At 45.9% G+C, this 21,802-nt stretch overlaps 1 protein-coding gene across 3 annotated transcripts; it reads left to right on the top strand.

Moving 5' to 3' along the window:
• The first annotated feature begins 447 nt into the window (after positions 1-447).
• Positions 448-15,909, top strand: SLC25A48 (solute carrier family 25 member 48). Of its 3 annotated transcripts, none has more exons than XM_058849189.1 (8): positions 458-638; positions 2,358-2,401; positions 6,167-6,238; positions 6,888-7,140; positions 8,326-8,574; positions 9,775-9,908; positions 13,024-13,153; positions 13,731-13,893. In XM_058849189.1, exons 1-7 carry the CDS (start codon positions 488-490, stop codon positions 13,144-13,146), a joined length of 1,026 nt encoding a protein of 341 aa, XP_058705172.1. In that variant the 5' UTR covers positions 458-487; the 3' UTR covers positions 13,147-13,153; positions 13,731-13,893. The 3 variants fall into 3 exon arrangements, with proteins under 3 accessions (XP_058705174.1, XP_058705172.1, XP_058705173.1); XM_058849190.1 differs by having other exon boundaries at positions 511-607; XM_058849191.1 differs by lacking the exon at positions 13,024-13,153 and having other exon boundaries at positions 448-638; positions 13,731-15,909.
• The last annotated feature ends 5,893 nt before the right edge of the window (positions 15,910-21,802 follow it).

The following is a 21,802-nucleotide window of genomic DNA, read 5'->3' as shown; positions in this document are numbered from 1 at the left end:
ATGATCTGCAGCCCCGGGATGATCTGCACAGCCCCGGGATGATCTGCACAGCCCCGGGATGATCTGCAGCTCCGGGATGATGCACAGCCCCGGGATGATGCTCAGCCCCGGGACGATCCCCAGCCCCGGGATGATCTGCAGCCCCGGGATGATCTGCAGCTCCGGGGTGATGCACAGCCCCGGGATGATCTGCAGCTCCGGGATGATCTGCACAGCCCCGGGATGATGCTCAGCCCCGGGACGATGCACAGCCCCGGGATGATGCTCAGCCCCGGGACGATGCACAGCCCTGGGGCGATGCACAGCCCTGGGGCGATGCACAGCCCCGGGATGATCCACAGTCCCGGGATGATGCTCAGCCCCGGGATGATGCTCAGCCCCGGGACGATGCACAGCCCTGGGGCGATGCACAGCCCCCCGTGCCCCGCTCCCCGCCCCGCCGGGCGGTGTCTCCGCTCCCCGCGGTGCCTTTAAGCTGCGGTGTGTGATGTCACAGCGCTTGGAAGCCGCGGGCCGGAGCGCACGGAGCCGCGGGGAGCCCCTGCCCGCCGGGGCCGCAGCCCAGCCCCGCAGGACGGGCTCGGTGCCCACCATGGGAAGCGTTCAGGTGCAGGACTTCGTGGCGGGCTTGGTGGGCGGTGAGTGATGCCGGGAGCGCGGGTGGGGAGACGGCGAAGGGCGCACGGCGGAGGTGCCCGGGGACAAAAACCCTCCAGGTCACCCACGGTCTGTGCCTCCCCCCGGCGTCTCCCATGGTTTGCTTTGCTTTGGTTCGCAAGTGCGGTTTAATTTCCATGGGCGGAATAGTTAAATTTCAAGTTTAGAACAACTTCCAGCCCGCACGCCACCAGCTCCCGCCGGCTCTCCCATCCCTGTCCCCGTGGCTGGAAGCACCGCCGGGCTCGGACGGGGGCTGGCAGCTGTCCCCATGTCCCCATCCCCGGGAGAGAGAGACACTGCCGGGCTCCCACCGCCGCCAGGGCAGGGATTGATCCTGTCTGCTGGGAATTCCGCTGGCAAACACCGGGAAACGGGTAACAGAAAGAAAAGGAAGCCAAAAGACACATAGAGGCGTCAGTAATGGCACAGGGTTTACAGAACTGAGAGATGCCCACTGGGTTTGCCAGCTGAGAGGGTGACCAGCTCTGCTGCCCCAGGGCTGCAGCAGGACAGAGGGGCCACTGTGGCACCACAAGAGCAAACCTCTGCTCAGGTGACCCTTCAGACCCAACACAGGAGCTGGGTGTGAGGTGGCTCACAGGTGTCTGCCAGATGAGGTGAATAAGTTAGCAGACTAAAAAACCCAAAACCTGCCAAAAGTTTGCTTGAGGAGCTGATTTTTGGATCTCTGTAGGCTGTGGTTGCTCTCTCTGCCCCACCACCCTGTGCTACTGCTGCACACCCCTGGCAATGTGGATGGGATGTCCTGAGAGGTGAGCAGCCAGCAGCACTCAGCAGCAGGGGCAGCTGAGAGCTTTCATGCACACGCTAGACCTTGGGTGGTCCCAAATCCCAGAGGAGAGGGGACATTTTACAACATATTTTTAGAAAAGTCATAATATGTTGACCAAGGACATGATGCTCCTTTCTGTACGAAGAGTACTGAAAAGACTATTTCTCACTATGAGTGAGAAATTACTTTAGTCCCCCTGTGGGCACTGGTTTGCACAAAGATTTGCTGGTGAGGGAGCATCAAAATTTACCCACTCCCAACAAACCCTAAAACCTGCCAGTGTTGTTTGCAACAAACACACAAAACCATATCCTGGCCATGGCACACAGGTGTTCCATTCTCCTGGAGAAGAGGGAAACCAAACTGTGCTCTATATGCCATGAGAGCTCCTGGCAGTGAGCAGTGTGAGTAGGTGGGTGAATGGTAAGAGAATGTGGGCCAATTTCTCCCCAGAAAACTGTGGAGATGAAGGCGGGATGGCACTGGAGAGATCTGTACAGAGCAGGATCCTCTGTATCTGAATCCTCTCTGACAGGTACCTCTATAAACTGCTCTCAGAACAGCAAAGGATGAGGAGTTTGCAGGTCCCATTAGCAGTCAGCTAGGACATCACTATGAGCCAGGAGAAAACATTGCCACGTGTTGAACAGGAATCTCACCATCCTGAGGCTAAAAATTTGTGTGAGATGACAGGAGTGCAAAAGGGGCTGGTCCTGGACAGGATGTACAAACATGACATCTCCACTTCTGGTGCCAGGCACAGGGCATCATGCTGATCATTTCTCTGGCTAGGCCCCTTTCACAACTGTTCCTATGGAAATCTCTTCTCTCTTCTAAACCCATTGCATCCTGCCCTGCTACAAAAGCTTCAGTGTTTTGCATAATACTTTGCTTTCATCCCCAGGAATTGCCAGTGTGGTTGCAGGCCATCCCCTGGACACGGTCAAGGTAAAACACTTCGAACTGTGCTCATATGTCACCACCCAAACTCCACCAGTTCAGACCTTCTCTCTAGCTGATGCCTCAAAGGACCTTATCCCAAAGGGGAATTTGGAATGTTTTCACAGACTTTCTTCCTCTCCAATGCTCATTTTGAATGAGAAACTGAAAGAACTGACTGATACGTGCCAGTTCCTCTGTGGAGAATTAATGCTGAAAATTAACCTGGCCTTACTTAATATGTGGTTCACTGAACAATTCTGCCAATGTTTTATTGAACTTTGCCACAGAATAGTATTCAAAGGGCAATGAGGGAACTGTATTTGTTTTGCTGCAGGCACATTTTTATGTTTTCCTAGTGCTGGTAATGTTGGAAGGGCAGAGTGCTGAAATTGTTATGCCAGGGCTGTGACACACAGTGTTTATGATTCCCACTTGATAATTATTCCTCCCAACGGAAGGATTTAGAGAAGCAAGAAGGTATTTGTCAGCATGATGCAGAAAAGCTCATCCACACACCAGTACATCAACCAAACTGACCACCCCTAATGATGCAGAGACAGAGAGGAGGATCCTATTCCTTTCTTTTTTTGCCCAGGCATTTCTGGGCAGCTTTCATCACTTTAGCTTCTCTGCCCTTGTTGGGATTGTTCAGCCTGAAGAATAGGAGGCTCCAAAGAAACCTTATTTTAGCCTTCTTGTACTTGAAGGGCGTCTAAAATAAAGACAGAATTTTTAGCAGGACCCATTGTGATAGGACAAGGGGTTCTGGTTTTAAACAGAAAGAGAGCAGGGTTAGATTAGATACAAGGAAGTCTTGTACAATAAACATGGTAAAACACAGGCACAGGCTGCTCAGAGAGATGTGGTGATACCCATCATCTCTGGAAACATTCAAAGGCAGGATGGATGGGGCTCTGAGCAACCTGGTCTAGTTGGAGATATCCCTGCTCACTGCAGGGAGGTTGAACTAAATGACCTTAAAAGATCCCTTCCAACTCAAGCTGTTCTCCAGTTCTGTGACTCTGTTCCTGCTCTGGTTCAAGCCTGGCTCTGGCACCAGGCAGGGCTGCCAGTTGTGGCAAACCCAAAAGCCACTGGTGATGTTGGCACCTTCAAGACCTTTGGAGGGTGATGCCAAGGATGCAGGGCCCAGCCTGGCCCACACCACATCCCTTCCCCAGCCATCACAGCCATCCCCTGGCAGATACCTGGCTCTCTTGGCATCAGGAGATGCCTGGCCAGCCCTATTCCTTCTGAGCTGCTAAAGTGATGCCAGTTCCAAGGGCATCCCTGTGCAAAGGTGGGTGCAGACCCCACATGGGAGGAGCACAAGGCTGCCCACACCACCCAGCAGAACACAGGCAGCAAAGGCAGGCTCTGCCCAGTGCTGCCAAGGCAGTCCCTGTCTCATGCTGGTGGTCATGGCATCACTGCCTGGTTTGGGGGAGTTTGACTATGAGAATCCTGCTTGGAAACATCGAGTTTCTGGATGCCAAGAAAGAGCAAGCCCATCCTTCATTGGTTATAATGACAATTGTCAGGCTGCCCCCTCTGCTGCCCTTGGCTTTGGGCAAGGTTTTGCCTTGGGAATACCAATTAGGCAGACTTGTTATGTTCCAGATTCAGGAACAGGAAAGTGGAAAAGAGATTTTGCACAGCACTAGGCCAGCAAAGAGGCTGCTCAGCAGTGTCTGCAGCCTCCAGGGGATCAGGGGGCTTTCCCCATCTGGGGGAGGAAGCAGAACTGAGTATAAGGCTCTGTGGGGTAAGTGGCATCTACACCACAGATCCCATCAAGTCAGCCCCCTTCAGCCATCTCTTTCCATTGTTGCAGCTTCCATCAAGCAGCTGTTTTTTCCTACCTCCTGGCAAAACTCTAAAAGTTGTGCCTTTGCTTACTTTTCATCCTACCCACTGCATTCATTTCCCCAGAACTTTCTTCAGCATCTGGGTGCCACCCAAGAGTCCAATCTAATCAAGACATAACAAAAAGGAGAACTTTCCAGAGGTATATCCATACTGGTAGTAGCTGACTTTGTCACAGATGCCAGCAGGGATTTCAGTGCCAGGTGTTAACAGATTAGCTAAGGGACATGTGTGTGGCAACCAGATTGTGAGGACACTCAGCTGCCCCCAGTTACTCAAAAAATATATTAACTTGAATCTCTAAATACCTGGTTACTGGGTAAAAGAAAAAAAAAACAAACAAACAAGCCCATGAAGTCAAAGTGGAAATGTCTGGGCTAAACTGAAGGCAGGAGGGAACTCAGGGCTGGGCACTGGGGTCACCTTGTCCTGGGTCACTCGGGGTCCAGCCACCTTCCCCTGTCCCGTTATCCCCAGTGTGAGTCACGGTGTGCCCAGCCTGCACCCATGGCCTGGGCCTGCCCACATTGCACAACATGTGCTGTGTGAGCCATGGCAGCATCTTCATGTACCAGCTTGTTCTGAGTGCTCAGTAAATATTCTGCTTTTGCTGCTGCCTCTCTGTGGCCTCTGGCCAGGCCTGGAGAGGAGCAGGGACACTCCATGTGTGCAAACAGCTGCATGGAGCCATCCTGGGGTGAGCGGAGAGCTGAGGGGTGAACACAGACTTTGGTCCCTCCTGCTCCTGCCAGGGTCCCATGGCAGCACTGACAGTCTGTTGCAGAGCTCTGGACCAAATGATTGTGCCATCCAACCTGCTGTTTGCCATCCAAAATCTCCCACCAGTCGTGAACTCTGGCAGACACGCATTTCCTTGGGCTTTAAATTCCCAAATAATTTCCTGCTTCACCCTGGCATAAATCAGAGCTGAGCCAGCAGAGGGGATTGGACACCGGACCTCCAGTGCAGGTTGGCAGTGTCCCTTCAGTCTTCATTGATAAATGATGCTGATAGTGCTGATAAATATAGTCAGAATTGTTTTCCCCATTTCCTAAAAATATTCCTGATGGAGCATGTTTGTCTTTCTATTAAAAATGAGCTCTGGCCTCAGCCAAGATGAAGCCTGAGGTGCTGTGAACACTGTTTCCATTTCCTTGCACACCTCTAAGCCCAAAAAATGCATCCCTTCTTAGGATGTTTCTAGTGCAACCTTGTGAGCAGCTTGAAAGATGATCTAAATATATACATATGAGAAGCAGAAATACTTAGTCCTGTAGGCTTTGTTGTGACTCACATGCCATTTCTTACATCTGTTAGAAGGTGTATAACCAATTTGCTTTCCAGAAATAAAATGTCTTTTTTTGAAATTCTATGAAACTGTTTTTGAGTGAAGCATGGAGAATTTCTGAGATAGGGCTGAATTATTTTAGCTCCAATTAGTATCTCTTAAAATCCACCGTGGAGCAGAAGGACCCCAGAAGTCTCCCAGGGGAGGTCCCCTCTCCTCTCTTTGCAACACATCCCAGCCTTCCCTGAGAGTCTCCAAATGGAGAAGACCACACAACTCTCCAATTTCCACATAAATCAGGCCCTTGCCAATGACAGCACTGCACACCAGCAGCCTGCTGTGCTGGGTCAGGGTGGCTGGTCCAGACTGGAGAGCAATTTGACAGTCATTGATTCCAGATGTTGCAGAGAGCTTCAGGCTGTGAGATCTTGCTTAGCCTTGCTTCTGGCAAAGTTCAAGAGGGTGGATGCATGTATATCTTATTTTATTGCTCAGTTCTCTTTACGACTAGGGAAGGACTTGCTCTCAAAGCAAAGTACACATTGTTTACATAGCATGAGCCTCCACTGGGCTGCAAGCATAGGATTTTAATCACATTTTACAAATGTCTTTTGCAGACTCGTTTGCAAGCTGGACAAGGATATGGAAATACATTCAAGTGTGTTCTCACTGTGTACAGAAATGAGTCTGTAAGTACTTAATTGTACTTTAAATGTGCTGGTAGAAAGTGCAAGTCAATAAATAGATAAATACATAATGCAATTGTACAAAATGCTGTTGACACCAGCAGTTATATAAAGACCAATAAAGTTTATGCAATTGAGCCTGCAAATCAAAAGCCTTCTCTTGCTTAACTCTAAGGTAACCCACTTGGTGACTCATGTAGGGAAAAGAGAGATCTCTGGCATGGAATGATCATTGTCTCCACATGGGTTGCATCCACAGTGACTCTTTTGCCTGACCCCACTGGCAAAGGTCTCCCAGAGGGATTTTGCTGACTTTGGTGAAGCCAGAACAAACACTGTATGAGGCACTTTTACTTGGGTTCCTGCGCTTTCAACCATATCTTGTATTCTGCACAATCTTTATAAGCCTTTAGCAGCATGAACCAATTTCCTTTGCTCAGCATGTGCAAACAGTTGGATCCAGAAGACATCTGCTACTTGGATTTGCATTTCATCCCTGACTATGGCAGGGGATTGGAATGAGATGACTTTCAAAGTCCTTTCCAACCCAAACCATTGTGTCATTCTGTGATTTCTAACCTGATAGACAAGCTGGGGTTTACACTACTCAGTCCTGCTCAGTCTCCTAAGCCCTGCTCCCTTTCCTGGGTAGCTGACCGGCTTCTTCAAGGGCATGTCGTTCCCACTGGCCAGCATCGGCATCTACAGCTCCGTGGTGTTCGGTGTCTTCAGCAACACGCAGCGGTTCCTCAGCCAGCTCCGCCACGGGGACGCGGCCGCCGCGCCGTCGCTCACCGACATGACTGCGGCCAGCATCGTGGCAGGGGTCATCTCTGTGGGCATTGGCACTCCCGTGGAGCTGGTCAAGATAAGGCTACAGATGCAAACACAGCCGTACAACAAAGGTAGGACGCAAGAGGTTCTTCTCTCTGTCTCTGCCAGTCCTTGATACATACGCAGATCTTTACAACAACTTTGTTCAAGGCTGGGCTTTCTGCTACCTTGTGCTGCTGCAGTTGGGCTAAAAATTCCCCCTTTTGCCTGAGGTTGGACGCTATCCTGTTCAGCTCAAGAGTAGGGTTTTTATCAATGGCATTTCCAGCCGGTCAGAATCTAAAGGAACATGAGGCAGGTCTGCTCAAGACCAGAAGCTGCAGAAACTGTGAGTCCCTGGGCTGTGGGGTACCCTGGAGATCCCAGCAGCAGCACCATGGCTGCCAGCAGCAATGCCAGCTCCCCATCTCCCTCTGCATGCTCTCAGTCTCACATATATTTGTCCATAAACCTGGGTTATTTATTCCTCCTTTGTTCAAAACCAGAAGTTTCCCATTTACATTTAAAATCCGCTGAGTTATTTCACACAGGGTGCCAGATAGCCCAGGTGTGAGCAGGATGGGTCAGGGAGGGACACGAGCAGGATGGCAGTGGGTGGCTGCTCCCTGTGCACAAGCTGCAGGCAGAAGGGGCTCTAGACAGCAGCTGAATTCCACTGCAGGCTGCCAGCATGGAGTGAACCCCACAAGGGCACATGTACAGACTAAGGAAGACACGGAGCAGCTTCAGAGCTGAACCACTTGGATTTCAGCATTTCACCTTTCTCACAATTACAGTAATGCGGTTTAACTGTGAAATGCTGTCATTTTTCTGTTGCTTTGATAAAACAATATTATGTCCATTTTTAAAGCCTCCATGCAGCTTAGCAACCTAATGCCTTTTACAAAAACAACCTGGTCTGCATGGGAAGGTCCAGACTCTGGAGATGTTAAGGCTTTCAAAGATCTGACTTGGCATAAGTTGAAGTTAAAATCCGTGAAAATCTGGCACATTACCTTCAGCTTATTTGGATGTCTAACTGGGCACATACCTCTTGGGAGGTAGGCCACACATCTAAGGAAAAATCTGTCAGGAGGTGTCTAAATATTTTCTGAAAATGGACTTAAATACTCTCTCCTAAAACTTTTTCCCCATACTATCTGTTAACCCTGGAAACTGGATGGCAGTGACTTCTAATCAATGGCATTGGGCTTTGGAGAGCAGCTCTGTGCCAATATATCTATTCTAACAGTTGTGTCTTTTTTTTTTTTTTGTAGCAAATGTTAAACTAAATTCCACAGCTCCTGGATCTCCTGTGTACCGAGGCCCAATTCACTGCTTAAGGACAATCATACAGAAAGAGGGGATAGCAGGAATATACCGAGGCAACGTAGCAATGCTCCTGCGGGATGTTCCTGGGTACTGCGCCTATTTCATCCCGTACGCGATGTTCTGTGACTGGATAACTCCTGATGGAAGCATTTCTCCTAATCCCTTCTCTATCTGGGTGGCAGGGGGTGTAGCAGGTAAGCACCTTTACTTCCTCACAGCATTGGCAAAACAAGAACAGGAAGGTTCTCAGCAGATTACAAGGGTGACTCAAGGGCCACCGCATCCTCCTGAATGCCAGCAGAGGACATGGGACTGAACGACCTTCCTTCCCCAGGGCAGGGTTCCCTGGCACCACAGCTGCACTTTATGACTTGACAAACGTTATGGAAGTCGTTCTCAGACCTTCATTGGGCTCATTGTCAGTGAAGAGGAGGACAGACAGTGCTTTCATCTCCCTGGATGCCTCAGGGCAGCCTGCCAATCACATTGCCAGGGATATGTGGAAGCCAAGATACCTCCAGAAGAGGACTTCAACCTGTTGGCTGCCCACCATGAGGGTGTGCACCTACCCACACCTAGCAGAAGCCCAGTTGACTGTTACTGATCTTTTTCCACGTGTACACTTGCCAGTAAAACTGGCATGTGCATCCCCCACCATGTGAAAGGTCACCCCTACTCCCACTCCCCACTTTTTGGCCATTTCTAAATTGCAGATCCATAAAGGCAAGTCAATCCTTAGCTCACGTAATGCTAACAAAATGCCTTCTCCATTTCTCCTCACATAAAGAGGGCCCTGGTGCCTCTGGATAGCTTTTCTAGTGTGTCCCAACACTCATGTAGGTTCAGACAAACTCTTGTCTGTCCAGCTGGCCCATGGATTGCATGGACTGATCTTTCCAGAGGCAAACCATCCCACTCAGTTCAGATCAGTGGAAATAGGCATTTCTTTAGAGGAATGACAGGGTATCTCACTGTGTGGAGCCTAATCCTGGCACCCTGAGATGTACCTACCAGTTATTTGTACCCTCAGCTCAAACTTTGCTTTACAACGGAATTATCAGAAGACTCCATTTTTTCTGATATCATCCCAAGCGGCAGCTCAGGCTCTTCCCATGGCATGTCCATGTCCCACCAGAAGCACAGCAGATTTTCACCTGGAGAAGCCCCTCTTGGGTTGCCTGCATCTGATCAGGAGCAAAACCTCCAAAATCTGAACACTTCTTCCAGAAACAGGGAACCTTCTCCCAGAAATGCTGTTTCTGTGCCCGAGCGGTGTGAATGTCCTGACATGAAAAGCACATGAATATGTGATAGATGTGAATTTCTGAGTTCACTGACCTGAGGGCAAGGAAGTATAGAGAAGGAATCATTCAAATACTTCTGCATTTTTCCAGGAGCTGTTTCCTGGGCAGTATGTACGCCAATGGATGTTGTGAAAAGTCGACTTCAGGCAGATGGAGTTTACTTAAACCAGTACAAAGGGACCCTTGACTGCATGTTGCAGAGCTACCAGAACGAGGGCTTAAAAGTAAGTGATATTTGAAGTTAAATCTTGTTATTAGGTATTTAATTGTCAATTGGAAAATACAGTGTCTGTTAAAAACCTGTCTGCTGTGTTGAGAGACAGCTAAAGCCAGTTGCTGCTAAATTACTGTAACGGCAGTTGGTAGTTATGGTGTAGATTCCTTCTAAATCAAAATAATGAGAGTAATAATGCATGTTACATAATGAAGAAATGAATGACCGGGAGTCACACTCTGCTAGTGTAATTAACTTCAAACAACATTCCATGTTAGTGCACTTAATCATGGATATAATTTGACTTATCATAAATCAGAGGTAGAAAGTCACCTCTGTGATTCTTCTGCAAAATGCAGAGGTCAAATATTTCCCATTGACTTTGGCGTCAATGAACTGATTCCAAGGGGACTGTCCTGGCACTCTGGGTGTGCCTGGTCACCTTGGGCAATGCTTTGGTGGAATTAATGCTGCTTTTGCATTCCTCGTCCTCATTTTGCACCAAGATAGAGTTGATTGTCAGCGTTCTTAAATCAGAATTGCTTTAGTTTCAAACACGAAGGGCTGCATGCCAAACAACTTATCTCCCTTTTCTGACTTTGTCTGTTAAGAGCAATAAAATATATTTGTTCTACCTGCAAACTTTGCCTCAGTTAAATATGAATGGCAGAGAATAAGGGTTTGCAGCTTTATTGTGTTGCCAAGGCATGGTTGTGGAAGTAACGTCTTCTGATATTGAAATACATCTGTATTTATCATCGGAACAGCACGTTGTGTCTTACCTCCAAAGTGTTAATTTTCACATTCTGAGAGAAATGTAACAAGTTACAAACAGGAAAATAACCTGCAAAATCACAAGTCAATGTGATTTCAGTATTTGTTCAACATGCCACTATGTTATGCCAGCTGTCACAGGAGCCTGTGGTCTGGTTCAGCTTTTCAACTGACTGAAGAAAGTCACATTCATGTGAAGCATAAGCACATGGAGAGATGCTGAGGAATGTGCTTGGACAATCAGATGGGGGACAGGGCCTTGTGCATTCCACTTGCTGCTCACTTTCACAGCAGGGTGGCTGAAACAGGAATTTACATGGGTTTTCCCTTCTCTCTCCATCCTCATCCTCATCCTCTGCCCTCCTTGTCCTCCCTGAATTAACAGTTAGAAGAGTTTTCTTGTAGAGTTCTATACTTCTTGTAGTTTTTCTGCTGTCACATCTGGCATCTGCCCCAAAGCCATCAGGATTGAGTAATTAGTTGATAGCAAGACTGGATCCTGCTCTTGTAGGGAAAATATTTTTAAATGTTGAAAGACTCACAACTGACAAATGGCAAATCCAGGGCTGGATGTTTTCATTTTGGGACAAAGGAACAGCATTCTCAGTGCTGGAAATAGCTGCCTGATATACACAAAGAAATACAACTATGCCCTTGTCTTTCTCCATTGCCAGGTGTGTTCATTCTGATAAGAAAAATTTATGTCTCTGGACTTTTTATCCTGATACTTTATTATTTAACTTGTGTCTCTTGTGTAACATTATGGATAATGCAAAAACACTGAATTTCCTCCCAGAAACTTCTCTTTCCTAACAAAATAAAATATCCCCAAAAATCAAATAATATTCTAAATGTCCCAACACTTCCATTTCACATTGAAAGCTTTATCTAAACTATGTGAACATATTTTGATTCTGTCTCAAACAAGTCAGCACTATACTTAGGATTTATTGGATACAAGATATGATGTTTAGTACAGTTCAGTAATTTCAGGGGAAAAATGGGTTATGTGCTTAAATATAAGGGCTTCTGATCTCAGGGCCAAGATTTTTCATCGTTTTTACAGTAGCTGTGGGAACTTTGCTGTTATAAAGCCTGGAAAGGAGTTTGATTGCTGATGCTTCTTTTCACATCTGTTGTGAACTTGTGTGGTATTTAGATTAGTTACTTGTGGTGATGAGCCTTGGCGGTTAATGGAGTGATTTTGTGAGAAACAGGCCAGCAGAGATACCCCCTGGAACCATCATATTGTGAGCAGACTCACCCCAAAGTGAGCAGTTTGTGCAGGTCTTGCACACACCAGGGTGTGGTGTTGGTGGCAAAGGGGGTTCAAAGGGAGACAAGTCAAGGCCAGGAATCAGGAGTGACAAGGCTTTTTCAAAAGCACTTTACTGTTCAAGCATTTAAAAGCCACATAATCATTCACTCTTGTATGTGCCAGCATCTTTTAAAAAGAAATATATTGACCAGAAAAAGGAAACCTTGAAGCTGGTATTTATTATCTTTATTAAAGAAAGTTCTGGGTTACATATGGGCACTGAAGATTGACCTTAGGAAGGCTCATGGGAAAATATGAGCATCTATCAAATATTTTTCCCAAAGGCAGTAGTGAGAGAGTTCTCAGTAAGGTACAGAGGAGGCCTGGTTTTCAGTTGATTGAGAAATTCCTTCTACACTCAAAGGTGAAACCTGAAAAATTGTCCCCAGACAGCTGAGCTGGCTCACAGGCACACTGCTCCCTCTCCACTTGCCAGCATCTTCTGTGCCCACAGACCCAGCCCTGGGGGTCAAAACATTTCCTGTATGAAAACTCCTTCTTGTACTCCGGGGTTTGTGTGATTCCCACATGTTTATGTATGCCAAAGGAAGGAAAGCCAGGTTGGACAAGGTCTGGAGCAGTGTGGTCTAGGGGAGGTGTCCCTGTCCATGGCAGGGCTTAGAACAAAGTGAGCTTGAAGGTCCCTTCCAACCCAGAGCACTCCGTGGTCCTGTCACCCTATGACTGTAGCTAGGTAGGACAACACAGAAGACATTTCAGATTTCTTACTTTCTATCTTATACCAGTTCCATGAGTCCAGTTTTTACCCTTTACCTCTTTACCTCTGGCTGGTGTCTACAGATGGAGGTCTATAGGGAGTGCAGAGCACAATGATGCCAAACCAGTGACTTCTGATGTGTTCCCCTTCCCCAGTGCAGACCGCAGCTAAGACCAGCAGTGGGAGCGTGTCTTCCAGGCAAACCCAAAAGGTTTGGTTCTTCAGAATCCCATCATGACTTCATTCAACGTTTTCTTCCTCTTCTTAAAAAAATCAGTGTATTCCTATGCTCTAACCTTGCTCCATTCCCAACAGGTCTTTTGTAGGGGCCTCATGGTCAATACACTGCGAGGATTCCCATCAAGTGCAGCTATGTTTCTTGGCTATGAACTTTCTCTCAAAGCAATGAAAAGATGCCAAACTGAGACCAATCCCTAACTTCCAGGTCAGCACATAAAGACCCTCTAGCTTTATTCAAATTACAGAATTAATCTTTGAATCAGATAGAGTTGCAATTATATAGATCCTCTGAAAGTCATATGACTTACATGGGTACCTACACCTGAATAGCAAACACACTTGAGGTCTGTGGGATTCAGAGCAGACTACAAATGTGCCAATGGATTTTACTTTCAGTCCACATCTCCTGGAGCTTCACTGTAATCTGTTCTCATTGTTATGATTATTTTAATTAATATCAATCAGAAATAAAAATTTGAAAGGAGATTATTCTCTAATGTTTTATAATTTTTGAAATACCATTTTTTATATAGTCCCTGCACAGTATTCTTTCCTCACTTTTTGCACCCCCAAAGATATGAAATTAAGCTCTTTCAGGGTGTCTTGACTATCAAGCAACTGTTTCACTCTTTCCCTCATTAACTTAGAGTTGCATAAAGGAGAATCATTAAAAATACATGATTAAAGAAACTTTTTTAGCAGCTAGATACTCAAGATTTTTCTTGCCGTCTTTGCTGTTTTCTGCAGTACTTCATGAATCTCCTTCTTTCTTATTTCAAAAGTGTTGCCAAGAAGACCAGAAAGTCGCCTACTTTCCTGAGCCAGATCAGCAGTGTGGTGTTGGTGAGGGCTCAGCTGCTCTGACCAAGGACTCCCATCCTGCACCTACAGCAGCTGCCGTGGGCACATGGTCCATGGAGGACTCCGAAAATCACACCAGCTCAATCAGATCCAAAGACTATTTTATTATCAAATCTTTCACTGTTGACTAAGAGCACCTTAGTAATTCTGATGGTGGTGGTGTGCTTCTTCACCAATGACATTTTTCCTGTTGAACCAGGGAGACAACTTGCTTCCTTTCCCTAGGGATGTACCCAAACCCAGCTCACCTCAAATCACCAAGGGAGGGTCTTTTGTACAACACGGTGCTATAACACTCAGCTTCTTTGGTGAACAAGGAAAGGAGGAAATGTGGTGGGTACACAGGTGCTTTTTCCGTAGGAAGGTCTGGATTCCCACCAAATCCCAGCTTGCTTTCAGGTTCAAAATAGTGTGTGACTCTTCCCATACAAATATTTGTGTTTTACAACAGTTTGGCACAATTTAACACATTATCATGAAAACTGTAAAGGCTTCAACAACTTCAGTCTGCTATCCAAGGTATAAATTAAATTGGAAAACAGGAGGATGTTAAATTCAGAGACTAAGCTGCTTTTTTTATATAGAAAACAATAAAATAAATCTGCATTTCATACAGAAGGCTGCCTATTAATTTACACAGCTTGCCTGGTGCAGCCCTCCAGGGACCAGCTTGAAGTATCTCATCTGCCTTCTGAGCTCCCTGACATGATTTGCCAGCTGCCAAAACCTGCAGACATCACTTTGTAGCGGTGAGCAGACCATCACCAAAGGAAGTCTCTAGGACACAGTACACTTCAGACCTCCAGCTCTTTGCTAGAATCCCACTGAGACCACTGGAACAGGCCCAGTCTCTCTTTGGTCTACCTCAGCCTCTCAATTATTCCAAGATCTTTTACATCATGATTATTTCTCTTTATGCTGTTTAATATCCTTATGATTTATTTTCTAAGCATGGAGTTTTTGATGCCAAAGCCCAAGAAGGACCAGCTTTGCTGTGATGAGAGGACTTTGGTGGCACTGGCAGGGGAGGCCAAGGGGGCTCCCATGCAGAGGGACACATGACACGGGGAATAACCTGGGACAACGCTTCATCTGGGAAATGTTCTAGAGGAACAGCTCTTCCTCTGGAGAAGAGCTCTGGGGGAAAAGCCCAGTGATTGCAGTTTCAGCAGATCCCTTCAAAGAAAAGCTTTCTGAAGACCATGTGGAGCAGCTGTTGTCCAGCCTTCCTCCAAAAAATGAGAAGGAAACAGAAACTCCTACATCCTCCTCCCTGGATGAATGGGAATTGGTCACAACACTTGAAGATCTCAGTAGAAAGTGCCTAAAACTTTGGGTGTGGAGCAGACTTGGAAATGGGTTCATGTTCTTTGGGCTCCTCATCACTGGGGCCCAGATGAAAAACAGAAGTGAGGGTGCTCCCAGAACTGGCCTTAAAATGGAGAAGAATCAGCTTGTATTGCTTCATCTCAGGACTTCACTGTGGTGCCTTTGACCTTCTTTAGGACACATGGAACTGTTTTTGATAAACAATATGGAAAAAATTGATGAACCTTCACACAAGTATTTGTTGCTGGCTGCATTTAAGGTTTCATCATTGCCACGTTGCCTATTTTTTATGCATGTATGTAAAACATGTTTTTTAGATGGATACTATCATGCATCTCCAGAGATAATACTTGGGCAGACTGTTTTTTTAATATAAATAAACGGTGTGTTCATCTGCCTGCATAATGTAAAATGAATTAATTAAACTGATGAGCTCACAACAAGCTGTGTATCTGCATGATCCTGCCCTCATGGTGCCCAAGTTTGATCCATTCAGTGCTCTCTGGGTATGGAGCCCTAAGACCCACAATGGAGTTGCATGGTGATATTTCATCATATTGTTCATCCAATTAAACCAATTTTGAAATTGGAGCCCAGGATTTGCCTGGACAAAACTCTCGTGTAGCACACACCCACCAGAAGGAGCTGTCAGGGAGAGCCATGGGCAACTTGGTGTGGAAACGGAGCAGAAGGCAGATCGCGACTCAAAATTATAGAAATATATATGATATAAATATATATAACATAAATATAAAATCATGAAAATCAAGTGGGAAGTGAATATAAAGCTTTGGCCACTTGATGGCATCCTCATCCCTGGCAGAGCATGTGCTGCTCACTGGAGCTGCCAAGCAACCCCTCTGTGTCCTGTCCATTCTACCCCAAGCCCAAGTCTGCTGCCCGACCAGCAAACATTCCCTTCCCCATGGGCAGCCCCACACTGGACAGCCTCTAGATGATTTTGGGGTGGCCCTGCCCTGCCAAAGGCTGCCCTGGTCTGGCAGCACTGGAGGCAAGCCCTGGACACACTGATTAATCAGTGCATCACCCCTTTAGCATTCACAGAAAAACCACAAAAGAGGCAAAGCAAATACAGGGGTTTCAAGGGTAACAGCAGCACAGGCCACTGTGAAGGAGATTTGGCTGCCTCTGGGCCACTGCTGGTCACCAAGGACACCTAAGGGTTGGGACAAGCAGCTTTTGAGGCACAGCACTCTGTGAAACCCCTCGCTGTGACCGATCACACCCCTGGGAAGTGCTCAAGGCCAGGCTGGACAGGGCCCTGCTTTAGTGGAAGGTGTCCCTGCCCATGTTAAATGGGTTGGAAGGAGATGAGATTTAAGGTCCTTTCCAACCCAAAGCCTCCTATGGTTCTATGATCCCTGCACATGGAGACTGATAGTTTGGTCTTGCTTTTGCAGTAGAGTGTGTGGCTGTGTCACCAGCGAAAGGGGTCCTGTGGACACCACAGAGGAACAACCCCATGTCCCAAAGATGAGGGATGGCAATTAAAATTTATACACACAGAGACTTGACAAGTCTGTGTCTTATGAATAATCTCCTGTATGACATATCAAACACATTAATTTTTGATAATAATATCAGTATCATTATCCATGGATAGAAATTACAATCTCCAAAGAAATTTTCAGGGACCTGGTGATGAGAGTTTAAAACTGCCTTTCCTGGGAGGCAGGCAGACAGACACACAGCTGATTCAGAGGGACACTGGTTACATATGTTGGTGATTTTGTCTCTGAATTACAAAAAAAATGGTGCCAACAGAATTCAGAATATGGACCCAGCTCATTTGTAAGTGCTCTGCCTGTACTGCTGTGCCATCAGTGCCATGTTCTACACACACATGCTGGTGTGGTAGAAGCCATATGCTTGGTAGGTTGTTCAAGGTGTTTACAGAGCCACTCATTTCTAAAATAAATGCAGTAAATCCTGAAATTGTCAAAAAATGAGAAGAGAGACTAGAAGAACCAGGGATACATACTTTTATGTGTTTGTTGCCTGGATTATGAAAGCACATTCAGACCTGTCATCCCTCAAGTAAGTCTGTAATTACCCAGCTTTCATGTCTCTGGTGTCATTCCAGCTCTTACAACAGCTTGTATTACTTAATGAGAGGCTGGCTGTTTTTCACACTTTATAAACTATTTAGTGCTATGAAAGGAAAAAGTGGTAACAGCAGCTTATTTCCATAATTGAAAAAACCCAATCAAATAAGAACCAATTTCCCAGTGAAGATCTATTTTTCTATAAAACAGCCCTGACCTGGATGAAGGTCTTTGGGGCTGGGAGAATCTTTGTGATGTCTATGGTGCATGGAGTGGGAAGAGGCTGGCACTGCCCAGCAGTTTAGCACCTACTGAAATCCTGCCTGCAAAGGTCTTTTCCAACCTAAATGATTTTATGATGGCTCTAGGCCAGGCTGAGATTTCCTCACACCTTGGAGTCCCTGCCTGGTGTTTCCCCACCACAGGGGAAGGCAAGATGACAGTCCACATCTCAGTTTCTCTTTTTCTGAGACAGAGGAGTATCTTTGCAAGCATTAAGATGTATCTCTGATTTATCTGAAGGTCTTTGTTTTGTCATAGAGGTTGTTATAGTAGAGATTCTTCTCCTAGGCGTGGCATTCATATCAGCCAGGAAGGCCAATGCCTGTCTTGTACTTGGAAAGAAAAAATTAAAGTGCAGAGCCAGAAAAATGATGAGATCCAAGGAGACAAGTGGGAAGAAGTTCAAGTGCTAAATTGAATTTAAACGGCACAAGAACAGCTTCCTCTCTCTACAACCACCTTCTTCCTATATATGCTCCTTGAGTAATGCACAGACTGATCACTGCCAGCCTAGATGAGCAGTATGCAGAGTGGCCTTCCAGAGACAGGATCCAAAACAAATGAAGCCATGAAGTGAGGGGAAATTTAAGTAATCACACCGATTTTCAATCAGGCAGTTTTCCTACTCTGTAGATCCTGTGACAGCTCCAGAATCAGACACAAGTGGAACAACCAACCCGTTAAGAGCCACTCATGCAGCAGAAGCATATTTTTAAAGGGATTTTAGAGGTCCCATGTGCAGTTTTGCTGTAAGATATAAAGTGCTGGATACATCAAGAAATCTCTGCTTAGTCAGGGTGAAATTTTAAGGCTACTGGGCTGTATTACACCCAGTCTTTGAAGAAAATACAAAGGTCCTCTTTGAGTGATGGAGAAAGTAATGAATAATCTTGAGTCATAAAGAGAAAGATTTGGAGATACCAGAACCTTGCAAGAGGGAAAAACCACATTGAGACTGCCCTGCCACCAACACCTGCTACATGAAACTGGCTCCTGCATGGCCTCACCTCTGAAAGCACCAACACTTAGCTCATCTTCATGGACTGCTCTACTCTCCCATGTTTCAAAACATTTTAGCACTAATGTAGCCTGCTTCACACACAGTCTAGAAACACATGGTATAGAAATCCTGCCAATTCTCATGGATAAGGGCCAGCTTGCTCTTACTTATGCAACCAGGTGGGAACCAATATCTGTCCCTGCTTCGCTGTTAAATTACTATTGCTGTGTTTCCATCAAGGAGCCTGCAGGTGGATTTTCAACACTTCCAGCATGAAAAGTGAGCTGTGATGTGGGGCTGGCTGGTGGAGAGCTCTAACACAGCCATGGAGTGAATGCCTGGTGCTGTCTGTCTGTCCTGCATGTTCAGCCTCCCTCTGCATGCTGTGCTGAGTGGGAAATCCAGCACACAGGGTCATCGCACAGTGGGACAAACAAGGAAGGGTGAGTGGACTTCTGATGTGAGAGCACTCAATGTTTCTCTTTCCTGGTATGAATGTGGTTGGGCCATAAAAGAAGACAATGGAAGAAGACAGTAGGAAAAATCTTAAAATACAAGGGAAGTGGTGACCTCTATAGTCAATTCATACTGCCTTCTGCCTGCTTTTAGAGATGGTTGGTTGTGGGAAGCATTTTCAATAAGCACGACACACAGCATGGCTGGCCTGTTGCTGTCAGGGCTTTTTTCTTTTAGATGTCTTGGCTCTTGCTAAATAACATTGCAACATGGAAAGCTTGGTTCAACCCAGGCCAGCCCTGGTGACTGCACCATTGCATGAAACAAGGAGGACTTGCAGCTCTGAAGGTCTCTCTCATGTGCTTTACCCTCTCAGAGTTCCCAAGTGCCACTAGTGCTTGTTAGTAAGCTTAAATGGTTTCAAATTAATTAAAACTCTTCTGAAAATAATGAATCTCCATTACCTACAGAAGGTAATGTGAGTCCTGAGGACATCCTGTGGTCCATCTGCTAGGGCAGGGCACAGCATGTGGCTCTCAGGGGGTGCTTGGATTGGATTGAATCTGAAATGTTCCCTGACCTGAAATGTTCACCAGGATTTGATGCCCTTCTGTTATAAGTAATCTTGCTCTTACTATGCTATGGTTTACCCTTTCACAAACAGATTAGAACGCCCCTATTTTCCTTGATTTCTACATTAGCATATGTCATCTTTATCTAAGAGAAAGGGAAAAATACTCCAAGCCACCTTATCTCTGGAAAATGAAACTATGAATAGCATCTCTTCATTTGTGGTCTTTGCATCTCTTCTATCTTGATCAGTGCACACAGCAAACGTAAAACAAACTGGTTTGTTATCTGGGTGCTTTTCCTCTGCAGGGAATTGGTTTTTTCTACATAAGAAAACCCAAAATGTGTAGAGATTCTTAGAAACTCTACACTGGGATGAAAATTCTCTCATGAGAACTCAAACTCTGGAGTTTTATGCAAACCAGGTTAAAACATTGATCTGGAAATTTGATGTTTTGTGCAGCATTTTTGATCATTCAACCTAGCATCAAAGTAAAGGCACTATAAGAAAATATATATCCCAAAGTATTTACCCATAAACCAAAAATGTGCAGTACATTAGAGTCTCCAAAGGAGCAAGAACAAACTGCCTGTGAGGGACCATAGAAATATATTTTACATTTGACAGTTTTATATATTCCTTTTCCAAAGGAATTGGAAATTCCTTTTCCAGATAATCTGTTCAGGGTTGGAATTTTCATATCCCACCATTTGAAAGCTGATGGGCTGCCCTGGTGCTGGCAGTGCCCATAGTGATGGAGCTCTCTACCCCCTCCTGGCTCTGCTCCTGCACTTCACCCTGCCCACTGCATCCCTCGGTGTGTAGGGAGTGGCAGGACATGGGGACACTGCACCTGCTGCTGTGTGGCTCTGCCCCAGGCTGACCACAGAGAGCTTCCCCGCTCAGGTGTCCTCATGGCAACACAGGGGATGTTCCTATGGGCCACTCTTCCCAGTACCTTTAATGCTGGTGATCTTTATTTCATTTTTTTGGAGCAATGGATGAAAAACTTTTATTTCCTCTCCATATTTTGGTCTGTGTTGCTGAAAGAGGGATTAAAGGAGAAGAGTGGATGATCAGCTACCTAGATAAGAAGACAGAAAATTAACTGGCAAATTACAACCTATTTGTGAAAATATGTTGCTGTAGCTTGTCATCATACTGAATGTTTCTAAAACATCAAAGCTAAATGTTTGAAGATTCTATTAAAAAGTTAGTATTTTTGTTGGGATGGCATCAGATATTAATTTCTACAGCCTTGGATCAGCCTCTAAATGCCAAAGAAGAACCTCAGCTCTCTAAAGAGAAGCTTCAACTGGTGCCACTTGCTCCTGTGCCTCATCCACCTCAGCTCTAAGCAATACATGGAAAGATCTTTCAGTGCCAGTTTGATTTCTGGTGATTTCTCTTTCGCCGTAAATTCAATGCAGCTTCTCTGACAACTCACCCTGGAGCAACAACAGTGTGAGACACATCTCACTAAGCAATCAACTAGAAATGCGAAGATGTAGAGATAGTGCTGGCACTGCTGGCAGAGAGTGACCGTGGGCAAGGAGGAACCATGGGCGTGGGAGCAGCTCAGAAGCAGCTCTGGAAGCTCTTCCATTCTGATTTGCACTTAGGAACAAAAATAAGGACCTTGCCTTTTGGGCTATAGGCCTGGGAAGAAGTTACCTGATCTGCTCACGGCTCAATGTCCATAATTATATCTCATATATTGAAAGGTCCTAATTATTTATTTTGCATATGATTTATACCAACATTGCCTTAGTTTACAGAGCATGGCAGCTACACTGAGATGTCATTCCTTAGGTGATGAGGCCCTAGAGACCCTGCTAAGTACATCACATTTGGGAAAACCCTTGCAAAGACAGCACAGCAGTTGCTGGGAAAATGGGATTTCTAATGAACATATTTGCCTGAAAATCAGACACAGTAGAACTTTCTGGTTGTCACAAGGAGCCCTTTGTTCCTCTCTTCCATGACTTGTTACCATTTTCTTTGCACAACCTTGGCTAAATCAAATATACTTTTGAACTCTTTCATTTAAAGAATGTAAAATCATATTTTCAACCATCTGAGAAACCAAGTGTCTCACAAACGTTACACACAATTTATTTCCCTCAGGGATTCATGCTTTAAACTAACTGGGGCTTTACTGGCTGAGCAGAGAGCAGCATGCCCACTGCTTTGCTTGGGCAAAGAGCAGTTTCCTCCATGGTGATGTACCTGTAACAGAAGTCTTTATTGCTTTTTAGGGACTCACAGGTTCTCAATCACAAATCAATG

Source organism: Poecile atricapillus, chromosome 13, assembly GCF_030490865.1.
Source record: "Poecile atricapillus isolate bPoeAtr1 chromosome 13, bPoeAtr1.hap1, whole genome shotgun sequence".
Lineage (NCBI taxonomy): Eukaryota > Metazoa > Chordata > Aves > Passeriformes > Paridae > Poecile > Poecile atricapillus.
Note: the sequence above shows the minus strand (reverse complement) of the source record. Positions and strands in the feature narration are given on the sequence as shown.

Bases quoted from the DNA above. Each gene is read 5' to 3' on its own strand.
- SLC25A48 (XM_058849191.1), top strand. From the start codon at position 488: ATGTCACAGCGCTTGGAAGCCGCGGGCCGGAGCGCACGGAGCCGCGGG. The intron at 639-2,357 runs GTGAGTGATGCC...TTTCATCCCCAG, and splicing joins CGTGGCGGGCTTGGTGGGCG to GAATTGCCAGTGTGGTTGCA. The intron at 8,575-9,774 runs GTAAGCACCTTT...GCATTTTTCCAG, and splicing joins GGTGGCAGGGGGTGTAGCAG to GAGCTGTTTCCTGGGCAGTA.